A 13,474-nucleotide genomic window follows, 5' to 3' on the forward strand; every position below is an offset into this window, starting at 1 on the left:
CCTATCTCAGAGCCCCAGCCATAGCCACCATCCAGGCAGATAATCTTAACCCCTTCTCGCTCCAGACTGGCACTGTCAGTTTGCCCAGACTGTCAGGATAATCTCTAAGCAGTCATGGAAGCACTGTTTGGGTGAAACACGGGGTATTGATCTCCCCTGATCATCCTGTTTGCTCTCAGGGTGGCTGGTGGTGCCTGGAGGTGAGATGTGCACGTGGTGCCTCTGAGATGTGGCGTGGGCTGTGATGGCACAGACCTGATCAGGGTCCATATGTCCCTCCAGTGCCTGCTGGATGCTCCTGCAAAGGTCAGGCGTCTTTAGTGCTCTCCCAGAAGGTTTTTAATGGAGCGAGCTGCTAGCTTTTATCCTTCCTCATAATTTCATGAGGCAGAACCCCCCCATCCCCCAGGCAAGCAGCCAGCCTGCCACCAGCTATTCTCTTTAAAATTATGATGAAGCTTGAAATAAAACACAGCCACGGACTGAACCCACTAACCCTCAGTCCAAAGGTATTAAGGCTGCTGGTTGATAGAGACAATATCTAGTTCTTGGAAATGTTTTGCTTCTAGCACCCCTGGATGATTAGGAAGAAAGGACTTGGCAAAAAAGATAATGGTTCTGTATTTGCTGTGGAAATGACAAGTGCAATTAGAATTGCCAACTGAGTTGTGATCAAAATTCTGATTAATTACTTACTGCTATTTCACAGAGAAGAAATTAGTGCGTATCTAATTGGCGTTACTGAAATGTATTCTGTGCCTTGCTTGCATAAATTAAATGTAAAGAACAAATCCACTGCGTGTCCATGAGAGGGAGAGAAAGAGATGGAGCAAAAATGAGTGTATGATACAGGGCAAGATCCTCAGGTGATCTAAATCAGGGCTGCCCTGGTGAAATCCCTGGATGGTGAGGCTCAGACTCGGGATGCTAAAAGAGGTACTTTGATTTGGGTGTTTACTGGGGATCTGTGCTGTAGGAAAGGAAGAGGTCAGGCTGGGGGATCACAGCAGCCTTTCTTCCAGTCTTATCAAATCTCACTCTATCAAAACCAGTCACAGCTGTATGAAATCCTATTTTCAGCTTGTGATACCACAGCACCAGCCCCCACCATACCATCAGAGACTCGCTATCGTATGATTTTTGTTTGCTTATTTATTTCAATTTCAGCTCTGCACATGCTCCAGGCACACATACAATAATGGCAATTACACATTGTACAAAGCACATCAATAATTTTAGTATGAAAGAGAAGGAAAAGGCAGAGATTTGAGTGCTTTAATCGGCAGGACCACATTATGTCAATGAAGCAGGGACACGGAGGACTGATTAGATAAATTCTCCCTTGCAGTTCCAGCACCCGGCGCTGAAGTGCCCACCATGTTCTGAAAATTAAATGCATGCATTAAAAATGTATCTGCATTTATTTTCCCTCTGGTGTGTTTTTTTTGGTTTTTCTAACAAACAGAATCTTGTGGAAAAGAAAAAAACATCCTTAGATGGAAGCTTTGGCAGTGCATTTGAAAATTTTTTAAGGTCAACTTGGTACCTTGATGGGGAAGGCTGTGTCACTGGGGAGGAGATGAGTTTCCTCCTCCTCCCTGCTCCCCTCAATTAACTTTTATTCTTCTGGGTGAAACAGGTTGCAGAAGTGGAGAAACAAAGAGACCCTCTGGTTTTCCTAATCTGGGGAACTGTTACTTTGAAGGAAGTTATTTTCCTAAACAGGGGTCTAACTGCTTGCATACTGTAAATTTAAAGGATCATTTCAATAATCCCCAAAATTGTGATGAAATCCAGCAGCCCTATTAATTATCTTGCAGCATCTTGCTATTATCCTTGTCTTCCCTTGCCTTTGGCCTATCCTCATTACAGTGCCATGGAAATAAATGTCCAAACTATAAAATATTCTTTTTTTTTTTAATTTCCCATTCTTTCCATAATGACCTGGTGTCCTGCCTCTTAAACAAATATTTCACTTCCGCCCACTTGAGTCTGAAAGGGCACAGCCATCACCAGCCAGCTGTAATGTCCTTTCTTTTCCTGCCTTCCTTTCTCTCCCTCTCTTATCTCCCTGATCTTCTCTTCCCTGTCTCCCTCCCCCCCAGACAGCTTTATTAAATTCAGACCTCTATTTCTGAGGCCTCTCTGTCTGAGCTCCTGCTCCATGTGAAACATGGAGAGCAAAAGGAAAAAAAAAGTCAGGATTCTCTTCTATTCCTCCTCTCCTCAGTGTCCTTGGCAGCACAGGGATGCTTTCCACAGCACATCCTTCTGGCTGGACGTTCAGGTTGCTGACTGTAGCGCTGCCACCATTCTTTACCATTTTGAGAACCCAGGAAAACACAACGTGCAAGAAAATGTGAATCCATTTTTGGCAACTGACAACACGTGCTTGAGGTAAAATGCCACCCTTTTGGGCAGTGTTTGGGTAGAAAAGGGGAATTACATGTGAATTACAGAATTTCAGTGGATTTCATGGAGAGTGGTTGTAGCCCGCATTGTCTTGGTGAGGCAATACAGGTTTGGAAACGGCTTGCACCAGTTTTTCTGGATTAGCCTTGGTGCTTAGCACTGAGTACTTTGTGTACTCTGACTCTGGAATGAGCCTTTCCATTCTAGTGGGAAACAAACAAAATCTACAAGTCTTCAGCCTGGTGTTCCCTGTGGCTGCCACATGAGACTTGTGAAAACCGAACAAACCCTGCCAGATGGGCTCTCTGAAGCCTCTCCAAAATGTCTTGGCTCCTCATGGCACTGAAACACACTCCCTGATGGCCCAAACCAGCAGAAATTCTTGTGGAGGTTCCTGCTGAGAGATTTTCAGCTGAGTTTTTCAACTGGTGTGTCCAGAAAATTAAATGTGTTCTGATATTATTGATGCCATGGAACAAACAAGTCAAAATCAAGTAAAAATCAAGCTTGGGCTGGGTCTGATGGGTGTGTCTGGCAATGCAGGTGTAATACCAGAAATAAACAGGCCAAAATTGTCCATGCTGACAATTCTCTTCATAAAAGTTAGATAATGTAAACTATTATACATGAAGGGTGTCCTTTAAATTCCAGCAGGGTGCCTGAGCTAACAAGCCTTGGAGAATTCTGAATTGTTCTGCCTATCCTAACACAGTATCAGTGCTCTTTTTTCCTTCTTTCTTGGTGCTAAAAAACTAAAAACTCTCAAAGAAGTAAATCAGCCTAATGCACCTCTCTGGTTTCCTGTGCACAGATAATATTTTCTCTCCTGACAGCTTTGATGAGGTTTTGAAGTAATTGAATATTTTTATACTTAGCCCCATAATGAGGGCAATGATAAATAAACACATAGTGCCCCGACACCAAGAGTCTCAAAAATGTTATTGACTGTCATAGTTTAGGGCTTGCACATAAGGTAAATGCCCTTAATAACATTTATTTTTTATTTTCCACAATGATCTGGAGGATTGCCCGGTGTAGGAATGCAGCTCTATAATTTTATTGTCAGATAGGGTCAAGACATCAGCTGTTTTACATTGGCCTCACGCTGTCAGCAGCTAGACCACCTGAGGAAGTGGCCTGCTGGGAATGCATTTAAACCATCCAAACAGGGACATCCAAACCTCTGCAAGCTCAGCCACCAGAAATTACAGGGAAAAGCAGAGAACAAATGGGCTTCGGTTTTACTTCCTTCCAACACCGTACAATGGGCAGTCACTTCTCTTTTCTCCTTCCCTTTGCAGCCTGGGATGTTTTCAGACTAAACAAGTCCCTGAAACCTGAGACTTGGCCATCACTTATGGAAGTACCCTGTGCAGCATGGTTAATAAATAAAAAGTTAAGGAAAATATAAAGACAACCTTTCCACTATTAACAAAAGACTCTTCAAAGCTACTCTTTTGCTCTGGGCTTTTACAATAATAAGCTGAAAAAATACATTAGAGAGCAGACTCCTTTCTAGCCACTTCATATTTCATTTTGCCTCTCACTTGTCTATTTATTTTTACGTCTTTCCTGATTACTCCTCAATTGTAGAAAGACAACATTAGGCACAATGAGTTTTAAATATACTCCCTGGCCAAAATAACTCCAAGGCCTGTCTGAAATTTCAAACAGCTCACTAGCAAGTCTGAAATAAAGTGTAAAGGAAGTGATCCTCACTAGTTGGAGCAGGACAATCAGGACTGGTGGGTGTTTTCATTGCTTCACCAATACCCTTATTATTTTTCTCCATGGGCATCACACCACACAGCCAGGATTGGTCTGACTCTGTCCATTCACCTTTATATGAACATGAAGGACACTGTGGTAAAGTACAAGAGATGTTCCACCTCCAAAAGTACTCCTTTCCTGTTGGAGCTGTCCAGAAGGGTTGGGATGGGACAAGGAGCAGACCTTGGACTACCTAAAATAACCACACATGCGTATAACAACTATTTGCAAAATCAACCCTCAAAGCTTCTTTAAACCATCTTGAAAGCATCTGAAGTTCCGAATGAAAGTGTCATTGGGGTCACAGATCTTCTCCAAGTAATTTTCAACCCTGGAAGCTCCTCTGGACATCCTTTAACCTGGGAGTTTTGTCCTATAAAAAGCATTCAATACCTAAAATGTAGATATGTTATGATTTCTGATAAAGCCCTCAGAAGCCTGATGTAACTTTGCAGTTAGCCTTGCTCTGAGTAGAAGTTTGAAGTATATGACATCTGGAAATCTCTTCTGACCTATTTTTTTCCCCAAGATTCATTGTAGGCACAGTATTTTTAGGACTATGCCAACAGACACATTTGATTTTTTGGAAGCAGTGTTTGAAAACAGTGTGCTTCTGTTCCTGCATCCATGTTGGTTCCAGAGCTTAGAAATAATTTTTTAGGGTCTTGTTCTACTTGCTCAACTTTTTCTGGATAAGTTCTCTAAGTTTGGGCTTTCCAAGGTATTTTGCTGAGCCCCCCCCCCCGTTTCCTGTGTGAGCTGCACTGTTGAGGAGCAGGCAGAGCCTTGGTTTTCAGGGTCACTGCACCTTGCACATGTGGGAGTATCTGGCTGCCATGGCTTGGTCATCAGAGCTACAAAAGCCAAATGCAGAGTTTGGTCTTTTTCAGGGTGTTCCTCAAAAATTTGTTTGTAGCTTGTTTATATCTCTGTCAGGGATAGGGAAACTTTCTAATTTTTAGGTTGATGGTAGTGACTTCATCTCCTTCCTCTAGTTCATCTCCTTCCTCCTTACTCTAGTTCAAAACTGGAGAGGATGTTTACTTAGAAGTGTGTACAGAGCTGTCATTTCTCTCTTACTTTAGAACATGAACATGGATTGGCCTGGCTGTTCAAGCCTCATTAGCATCATCTTTAGTGCTGGGGCTCATTTTACCCAATGACACTGGCACTTATTGCTATGGTTTAATGGCAAGGTGGTAATTGGTCAAAGGTTTGGCTTGATGATCTTGGAGATCTTTTTTAAACTTAATGATTTGGTGATTCTCTGATTCTAAAGACAGGCCTTGAGCCCAAAATATGTGTCTAGGCTCCACACAGCCAGCAGAGACAGATACCTCCAGAAGTGATACAATCCATCCAAAGAAAAGCAGGAATGAATGACCCTCTAAAAGTCTCTCCTCTCCCCCTCTCTAATGATTATTGTCTAGATGAACAGCTTAGACCAGACAATTAGCTTAGACTAGATGCTTAACATTTAGGCAGCTGGAATTAATGTGATGAATCCTTTCTATGTGCTCAGATAATGACTGTAGCCTTTGTGTCTCAAATTTTAGCTCTTCAATATGTTTTCATAGGTGTTCAGATTCTGCACCATGCTCTGAGATTAATTTCGACTTCCAAGGCTTAAAATACTCTCTTCCCATTGCTGTTCATTGTCATAAATATGTCATGGCATAATATAGCTGTCTGTACCCATAATGAAATCCTTCTGCTTTAAGATTCAAGTCCACAGCCCATACAGGACTAATATTGCTGAAAATCACCCTAATAATGTCACAGGGACTCTTGTGATTGTGAACCTTTCTGTTATGAGCAGAGGCTCTTGGCCTGAACTTTCAACCATGGCAGGTGCAAGTAAGATTTAATTTTTTTAAAAAAAAACTTAGATGGGGAGAGAGTGAGTGAGAGAGTGAGAGAGAGAGAGGGAGAATGAGAAGAAAGAAAAGAAAGAAAAGAAAGAAAAGAAAGAGAAGAAAGAAAAGAAAGAGAAGAAAAAAGAAAGAGAAGAAAGAAAGAAAGAGAAGAAAGAGAAGAAAGAAAGAGAAGAAAGAAAGAGAAGAAAGAAAGAAAGAAAGAAAGAAAGAAAGAAAGAAAGAAAGAAAGAAAGAAAGAAAGAAAGAAAGAAAGAAAGAAAGAAAGAAAGAAAGAAAGAAAGAAAGAAAGAAAGAAAGAAAGAAAGAAAGAAAGAAAGAAAGAAAGAAAGAAAGAAAGAAAGAAAGAAAGAAAGAAAGAAAGAAAGAAAGAAAGAAAGAAAGAAAGAAAGAAAGACACTCCAAAGTGATATCTGTAATTATAATATTCCCAAAAGAAATTAATATAACCTCCAAAATAATCCCTCACTTGTATTAGTTCTACCAGGTTCCTAATCATTTGGTTTTGACCTCTTGCTACTTACATTCTTATGGGTTTTTTTATTACTAGAAAGATAGTCTTTTAATTTCCAACCTAAGCCTCCCTGGCTAAAATACTAATACATTTATTTTGTTCTCTCTGCATTGGACATGGGAAACTAACCTTCCTTCCTACCAATTGTTATAAAACTAAAATAAGCTAATTATGTCTTTTACTATACTAAGTGAAATGTCTGCAGTCTTTCAGGGCTGAAATTGGTATATTTGAAATATATATTTTTTAAATGGCATTTCTAGGGAAGAAAGGGAGTTTTAATAAAATAGGTTTACAGAAAAAATGTACACAAAAATATAATTTCTCAGGAAAAGTTAAAATCTTAGTAAAATTTGGTATTTAGTCAAAATGTGTTATTTGTCAATGAAAAGGGGAGAAAATAAGACAAATGAAAGCTTCTGTTCTGCCCTTTCAACCTATTTCTTAGAGAAATTATTGCCATTTTAAAGCTTATTTCTAATCCAAATATTTCCAGAAACTGCAGGTATTTGGCATTTTCCTTCTAGCCTGCTTCTAATGGAAAATCACTCAGACTCCTTGTGAGTCAGTTCCCAGGACCAAAGAACTGTTCTCATTGGGAAGAAATGATAATAATAACAGCAGTAAAGTGGAGTTCCCTGAAAATTTTATTTTAAGACAGTTCATTTTATGCCCTAACTTTATTTTTGCAGAAGAAGAGGATGATTTGTCTTTGCAGCGACTGCAGGCCAAGGAGGGAAAGCAGAGCTGAGAACCTCCCCGTCCCTAAGAGTGATAGTCTGAATAGAGTTCAAGTTTATTTGACTAATTCTTTCACCACTTGTCAGAGAAAATACTTTTGTTTGTGGTAACAAAACAAGCTCTTTCCTCCCCCGTTTCTCCAGCGAGTAGCACAAGCACTTGTGTGGAGCACAAATTACCGTAACCATTATGATGTTTGCTGTCAAACTCATTTATTTATGCAACTGCTGTGGAAAGGCCTGGGGCCCAAAAGCAACCCTGAAAGATTTCAGAGCCCTGGTGTGGGGTCATGAAAGGGAAAGTGAGGGGGAGGGCGAAGCCTCCACTGGTTATGAGAAAGGAACTGACACAGGAAATGGTCACATATGGCACAGATTTATTGTGTCCGGGACTTCCCATTCAAAACTCATTATATCCACAGCTCAGAGCACTGCATGGCACAGCCACATTCATTTTTAGGTCTGGCATCTGACAAAATTGCTGTTCTCCTTTCAGGTGGTGGTGGTGGTGGTAATTTTGTCATTCCCAGACCAGAGAGATGGTGACTGGAACTGCATTGGTAAAAGCTCTGCTGTTTGCTGCCCCTCACCTTTATGTTGAGCCACAGGTCAACTAAAGCTTCAGTCTGCAAGGTTGCTGGTCAGGAGAAGGCAAAAATACTCTTAAAAACACCTAAAGGAAATCAGGATTCTCTTCAAGGGAAAGAAAATGGGAAAAGCTTTGGTAGTGACACGAGAAAAAAACTGATACTTGCAGAACAGAATGTTTTTCAAAGGTGAAATAATAGGGATGAAAATGTTTCTCTTTGCATTTTTGTCTTTCCTGGGAGACAGGATCCATCTCACACAGAGTTGGCTTTTTGGATGGTGGTTAATGACTTCAAGAGGTTTGTGAGAACAGTTTGTTTGTCTTACCTGCTTCATGAGATTGTCTAAAAGCTCCAGTCCGGGCTGTTAAACCATTTTTGTCTCCATGCACAATAAAATATCCAGTAGCGCTTTTGTCACTGCATTAGATTTGTTCCTGAAATAAGCATTATGGGGACCTTTGTATTGTTTGGATCACTAAAACAACCAATGCTCCCAAATCATTAATCATAATGCAGACAAAAATCCTTCCCAATTGTGCTTTTCTAAGTTTAGTAAAATTATGGACAAGCTGCTCTGGGTCAGTGCTGACAGTAGCAGGAATGGGCCTCTGCCCAGTCAAGCAGCACTGGGGTATGGACACTGGAACTTCCTACTGCCCCAAGAGTACAGATCCAAGACCACTTTTGTCCCAGCCAGCACAGCAGTGTCCGAAATAACTCCTGGGTGCTTTCCAAAAATTAGCATGAGTCAGGAGCCAGTTCCAGAATGCAGTTTGGTGATGATCACTGTCTTCTGCAGGTTCCATGACTTTAATACCGTGGAAGTGCCATCCCAGATGGCCTCAGGGACTAGAACCTGACTTAGTACTAGTTGTTTTATGAGTTTTGATGGATAAAATGCTCTAGCAGCTCTGTTCCAGCTCAGTCTTCTGGACACAGGTATTTCCAAGGGTGGCACCTGGCAATTCAGAAGATTTGTGGAATTATAAGGAAAATCCCTTTATCCAACCTGGTCTGGGCAACCTCACTAAAGGCCCTTCCAGATTTACTGACCCAACTCCTCTGAGAGGGCTCAAGATATTTTCTCCTGGCTGGGTTATTCTCCTCCCCAACTTTTCATGGGTTGGTGAGACAGGTTTGGTGTTTTCTCTCAAATACGAAGACCAACAGTGATCTCTCTGTCTCAGGAGGTTCCTGACCTGTAAATCACTGAAAGCTTGAGGAGCATTTTGGGTGAACATTGCTATATGCCTGCTTTCTTCCCATACTCTTTCTAATCCTTGTTGGAGAGCGTTCTGACCTCAGAGAGTTGCTGGTCTCTCTTCTTAAGACTTTACTGATGCTTTGAGGTCAAGATTGAGTTATTATTATAGTCTCTGGGAACTGGAAAACTATAATTTTTTGTTCATGACTGGGACAGATATATTTTCATCTGGAACATGTACCCTCCCTCTCAGGCATGGGGAGTTCTGAAGGGTTGATGCAAACATAAAAATGTATGAAAACTGTATGAAAGAAGCAAATCACACTGGATTTTACAGAGAATAAATAGTTGCAATGTGTGTGTGGCCGTATTGAAGTATGCACAGAGCAAATATTTCATGTACTACACCTGTATTTCTTTGGATTTGCATGTGAAAGGGAAGGGTGAATGCAGATCTCAGGATGTGTAAGAAGAAAGTTTTACTACCGACCTTCCTTCAAAGGAAGCACCAATAACTGTTTTCCCTACTTGGGCACCTACTTTTACAAACCTTGAAGAAATATAGTATTTTTGAGTCAACAAATGTGGATAAAATTTGTTGGGAGGTGTGTCAAAGTTTTTTATAGAGGAACAATAAACTGGCGAGCATAAAACCCCTGCACAGAGTGATGTTATGAGACTCATTTCCTTCCAAAATAATTTTCTTTAAAAAGAAAGGATTGACAGCCTAAAGCAGTCACTCTATTTTTATTTACATGGTCCCTGCTATGAGTACATATTTATGTGTGTGTGTGTGTTCCCGTGGTTTATCCCCAAGTTTGGCAACTCAACCTCACACAGCCCCTCACTCACTCAGCCCTGGTGGGATGGAGAGAACTGGAAGGGTAAAAGGGAGAATAATTGGGAGTTGAGATAAAGACCTTTAAACAGGGGAAGTAAAAGTTGTGTAAGCAAGCAAAGCAAAACAGATAATTCACTCACCACTTCCCATGGGCAGGGAGTTGTTCGGCCACTCCAGTGGGACTCCATCACAGATAACAGTGTCTTGGGAAGACCAACACCAACACTCTAAATGTCCTTCTCTTCCTTCTTCACCGAGCTTTGTATGCTGAGCATGACCCCACATGGTCTGGGGTATCCCTTGGGTCACCTGGGCTCAGCTCTCCTGGCTCTGTCCCTTCCCAAATCCTTGTGCACCCTCAGCCCATTCGCTGGTGGGATGAGGAGCAGAAAAGGCCTTGACTTTGTGCAAGCCCTGCTCAGCAATAATAAAAAAAATCTCTGTGCTATTAACACTGTTTTCAGCACAAATCAAAAACACAGCCCAAAACAGCTACTGTGGAGAAAATTAACTCTGCCTGAACCAATACCAGCAATTTGTACACAAACACATGAGAAATATTTGTACCACTGTGCCTTCCTTTGCAACTGAACTCAGAATAATTTACCTTTTCTGCATTTCCAAGGTGCTATTCCTGGACCCGTTTTTTCCCCCCCCTTTATTTCTCATTTGAATGTCAGCAGGTCAAAAGGAACAGTTAATGCTGATGAATATTTCCCCCTCAGCAAAGATATGTGCTGGTCAGCCCAAGGCCAATGAATCGCAATTTCTAAACAGTGTCCCATTTATCTCTCCCCTCCCCTTCTCCCCTCCTTGCTTTTATATTTTTGTAGCTATAATTGTAGTTAAATTAGAAATAACTGACGGGCAAATCCAGTCAGATGGAAAGAAAATTGTGGGAGATTTATTTTATTTTGATAAAAAACTGACATTGTCTTTTGTTTTTGTCAGAAAGAGACTCTATGTTTCCTTGTACCATGAATTGTGGAATCTATCACGAAATGGGTAAAAATTATTGAAGCAAATGGTGGTGTTAACCTGAAGGGGAAAATCATTAATGTTGATGTATTTCGCTCAATTTTAAATGTAGAATTTATTTTATTTTATTTATTTGGCGTTGGGGAACAAGGGAAAAAGCAGGAGACTTGTAAAGGACTCTATGTGCCTTTAAGTCAAAACATCTATTTTAAAAAATGCTCTTCTCTCCTTCTACCTCTCTCCATTTTTCTAAATAAAGGATACGATGTGGCGATGATGGTAGCAGTGGAGGTTTCTTTCCTAAGCAAAAAGGGACCCCCTCGGCACATTATTCTTTTCAAATGTGAAATGAGGTGGAAAATCCTCATTTCACGACAGGAAGGACAAATATTGACACAAACTTAATATTTGTCAGGAGCCCTGGAAGCAACCTGAGCGCTAAAATCTCATCTAGATGTATGTGCTGGTGTGTTTATGTATACAAATAAATAATAAATTTGCCTTGATGATGGGTGGAACCTGCAGAAAGTGAAGTCTGCTTGCTGGGGTGGAGGAATTATCTGCGGAGGGTGGACACATACACATTCCACGTATCATTTCTCTCTCTTCTTCTGTGGAGCAGGACAAACAGGTGAATTCATGAGCCCAAAGCACACGTGTCCCCTCCCTCTGCCTGGCTACACAAGATCCCAGCAGGAAGTTCAACACTATGTGAATAACTTCTCCATCTTTCCCACACATTTCTAACAGCTATGTTTGACTCTTTTTTCCCCATTTTTTCCTCCCTCTCACACGTGTTTGTGTGTGTGTGTGTGCAAACACAAACAAATAGAAGCAGTGTAATCTAATTTCACCCATTGCGGGGGGATGCTTCTGGAATTTATCACTGCTATTGTTCATCACCAATGTAAATAGCACATGTCAGCTCAATATTCAGTGGTCACTCAGTATTTATTAAGTCCTGTCCACTCTGGCCTTTTTTAGAGGAAAGCCCTGGGGCAGATTAGCTGCTGGCCGTGACACGCCGCGTCACTTATCTGTTCGCATTGATTATCAGAGTCAGCTGTGGCCAGGACTCACTTTTTTCTTCTCCTCTCAGACCCCTCTTACAAGCACCCCTGCTTGGATTTTCATGAGGAAATAATCAGATTAGGGCTTCAGTGGCGAGTTCATATGGAGTTCTCTTTCTCCAATGTGCTACTAACCGAATAAACGTGTTTTGTGGTAAATTGTAAATGACATTATGATTACTAAGGCCAGCATGGGTTTCATTTAAAAGTGATCGAAATTGCAGGCTGCAGAAATTGTGACTGGCAGATAAGGCCATTTGGAAGAGGACAAGCAATGATGCGTGTGTGTGCATGGGTGTGAGTGTGTGCAGGAAACCAAGCCAGCCTCCTTTGAAAGGCAGGCAGGACTAAGGAAAGTTCTAAGAAATCATTAAATATCATCAAATCCCATTTGTAGACATGAGAAATGTCACCAGGGGGAGATGGGGTGTTTCCAGGAGAGCTGTGGATGATATGTGTCAGCCTTTGTGGGCAGGCTGCTGGCGGCACAGCGTGTCCTCCCAGCATTCCGGGGGAATTCCAGTGTCTCTGAGCACAGCATTTCCACTTCTGTTGTGAACAGAGTTGTTCCTCACTCTCTTTTTGCCTCCAGCACACACCAACAGCAAAATACAGCAAAATACTTACACTGAAAACCAAAAAAAAACCAAAAAACAAACCCAGGGAAAAGCAAAAAAAAAAAGATAAGCAAATTTGTAAGCTGGTGTCTAAAAATAGAAGGATTTGTACAGATCCCATCTCACTTGAACATCCTCCCTGAGCAGAGCTGCACATTTATATAATTCCATTGCTTCCCTCGGTGACATGCAGAGGGAGAGCTCATTCTGTGCAATGTTCACAGGCCTCAGGCTGCACATGGTGATTCCCCTGGAAATAATAGTAGGTGAGAACCCACAGGATCCAGGCTTTGAGATGTAACTGAAGGCATAGCCCAGAATTATTTAATGGAATCATAGAATGGCTTGGGTTGGAAGTGACCTTAAAGATCATCCAGCTCCAACACTCCTCCCCATGGGCAGGGACACCTTCCACTGCACCACGTTGCTCAGAGTCCCATCCAAAACTTCTCAGAGTTGATTTCTCTTTCAGGAGTCTTCTACTTTTATCTAGCAGAAATTTTCACCTAATGTGTCCTTGTTAAGGGATGTCCTGGTGTCCTAATATTGTCTTATTCATCCAGAAGTTTGTGACTCTCAATAATGTTGCTGTCCCTTATTTTTTATGTGGACAGAGTGAATACCTGTTCCCAAGTGCTGAATGAGGAGCACAGAGTTAGTCTGGACATTGGCCATGCTTTGTCCAATGTGTTTGTGAGCACAGATAACTAAGGAAGGAGCAGGCTAGGTGAGGGAAGGAGAATTCTAGCTGGCTACAGCAGCAAATTCCTCCTTTGATTTTATTTTGGAGAGAGGAAGGAAAACCAGAAACATACATCTTTTTCTAAGATGCTCCAGGCAGAAATGTTTATGTTTTTGGTGCCG

At 41.4% G+C, this 13,474-nt stretch overlaps 1 protein-coding gene across 3 annotated transcripts in view; it reads left to right on the forward strand.

Moving 5' to 3' along the window:
• Positions 1 to 13,474, forward strand: part of PKHD1 (PKHD1 ciliary IPT domain containing fibrocystin/polyductin) — a 237,704-nt gene that overhangs the window by 191,035 nt on the left and 33,195 nt on the right. The window contains exon 60 of one of the 3 annotated variants that reach the window (XM_058835023.1): positions 7,807 to 11,190. The exons of the other annotated variants lie outside the window; for them this stretch is intronic. Coding sequence (XP_058691006.1) covers positions 7,807 to 7,856 — 50 coding nt within the window. The 3' untranslated portion in view covers positions 7,857 to 11,190. Of the gene's footprint in view, positions 1 to 7,806; positions 11,191 to 13,474 lie in introns of those variants that run through there. 3 annotated transcript variants of the gene reach the window in all.

Source organism: Poecile atricapillus, chromosome 3 (genome assembly GCF_030490865.1).
Source record: "Poecile atricapillus isolate bPoeAtr1 chromosome 3, bPoeAtr1.hap1, whole genome shotgun sequence".
Taxonomy (NCBI): Eukaryota; Metazoa; Chordata; class Aves; order Passeriformes; family Paridae; genus Poecile; species Poecile atricapillus.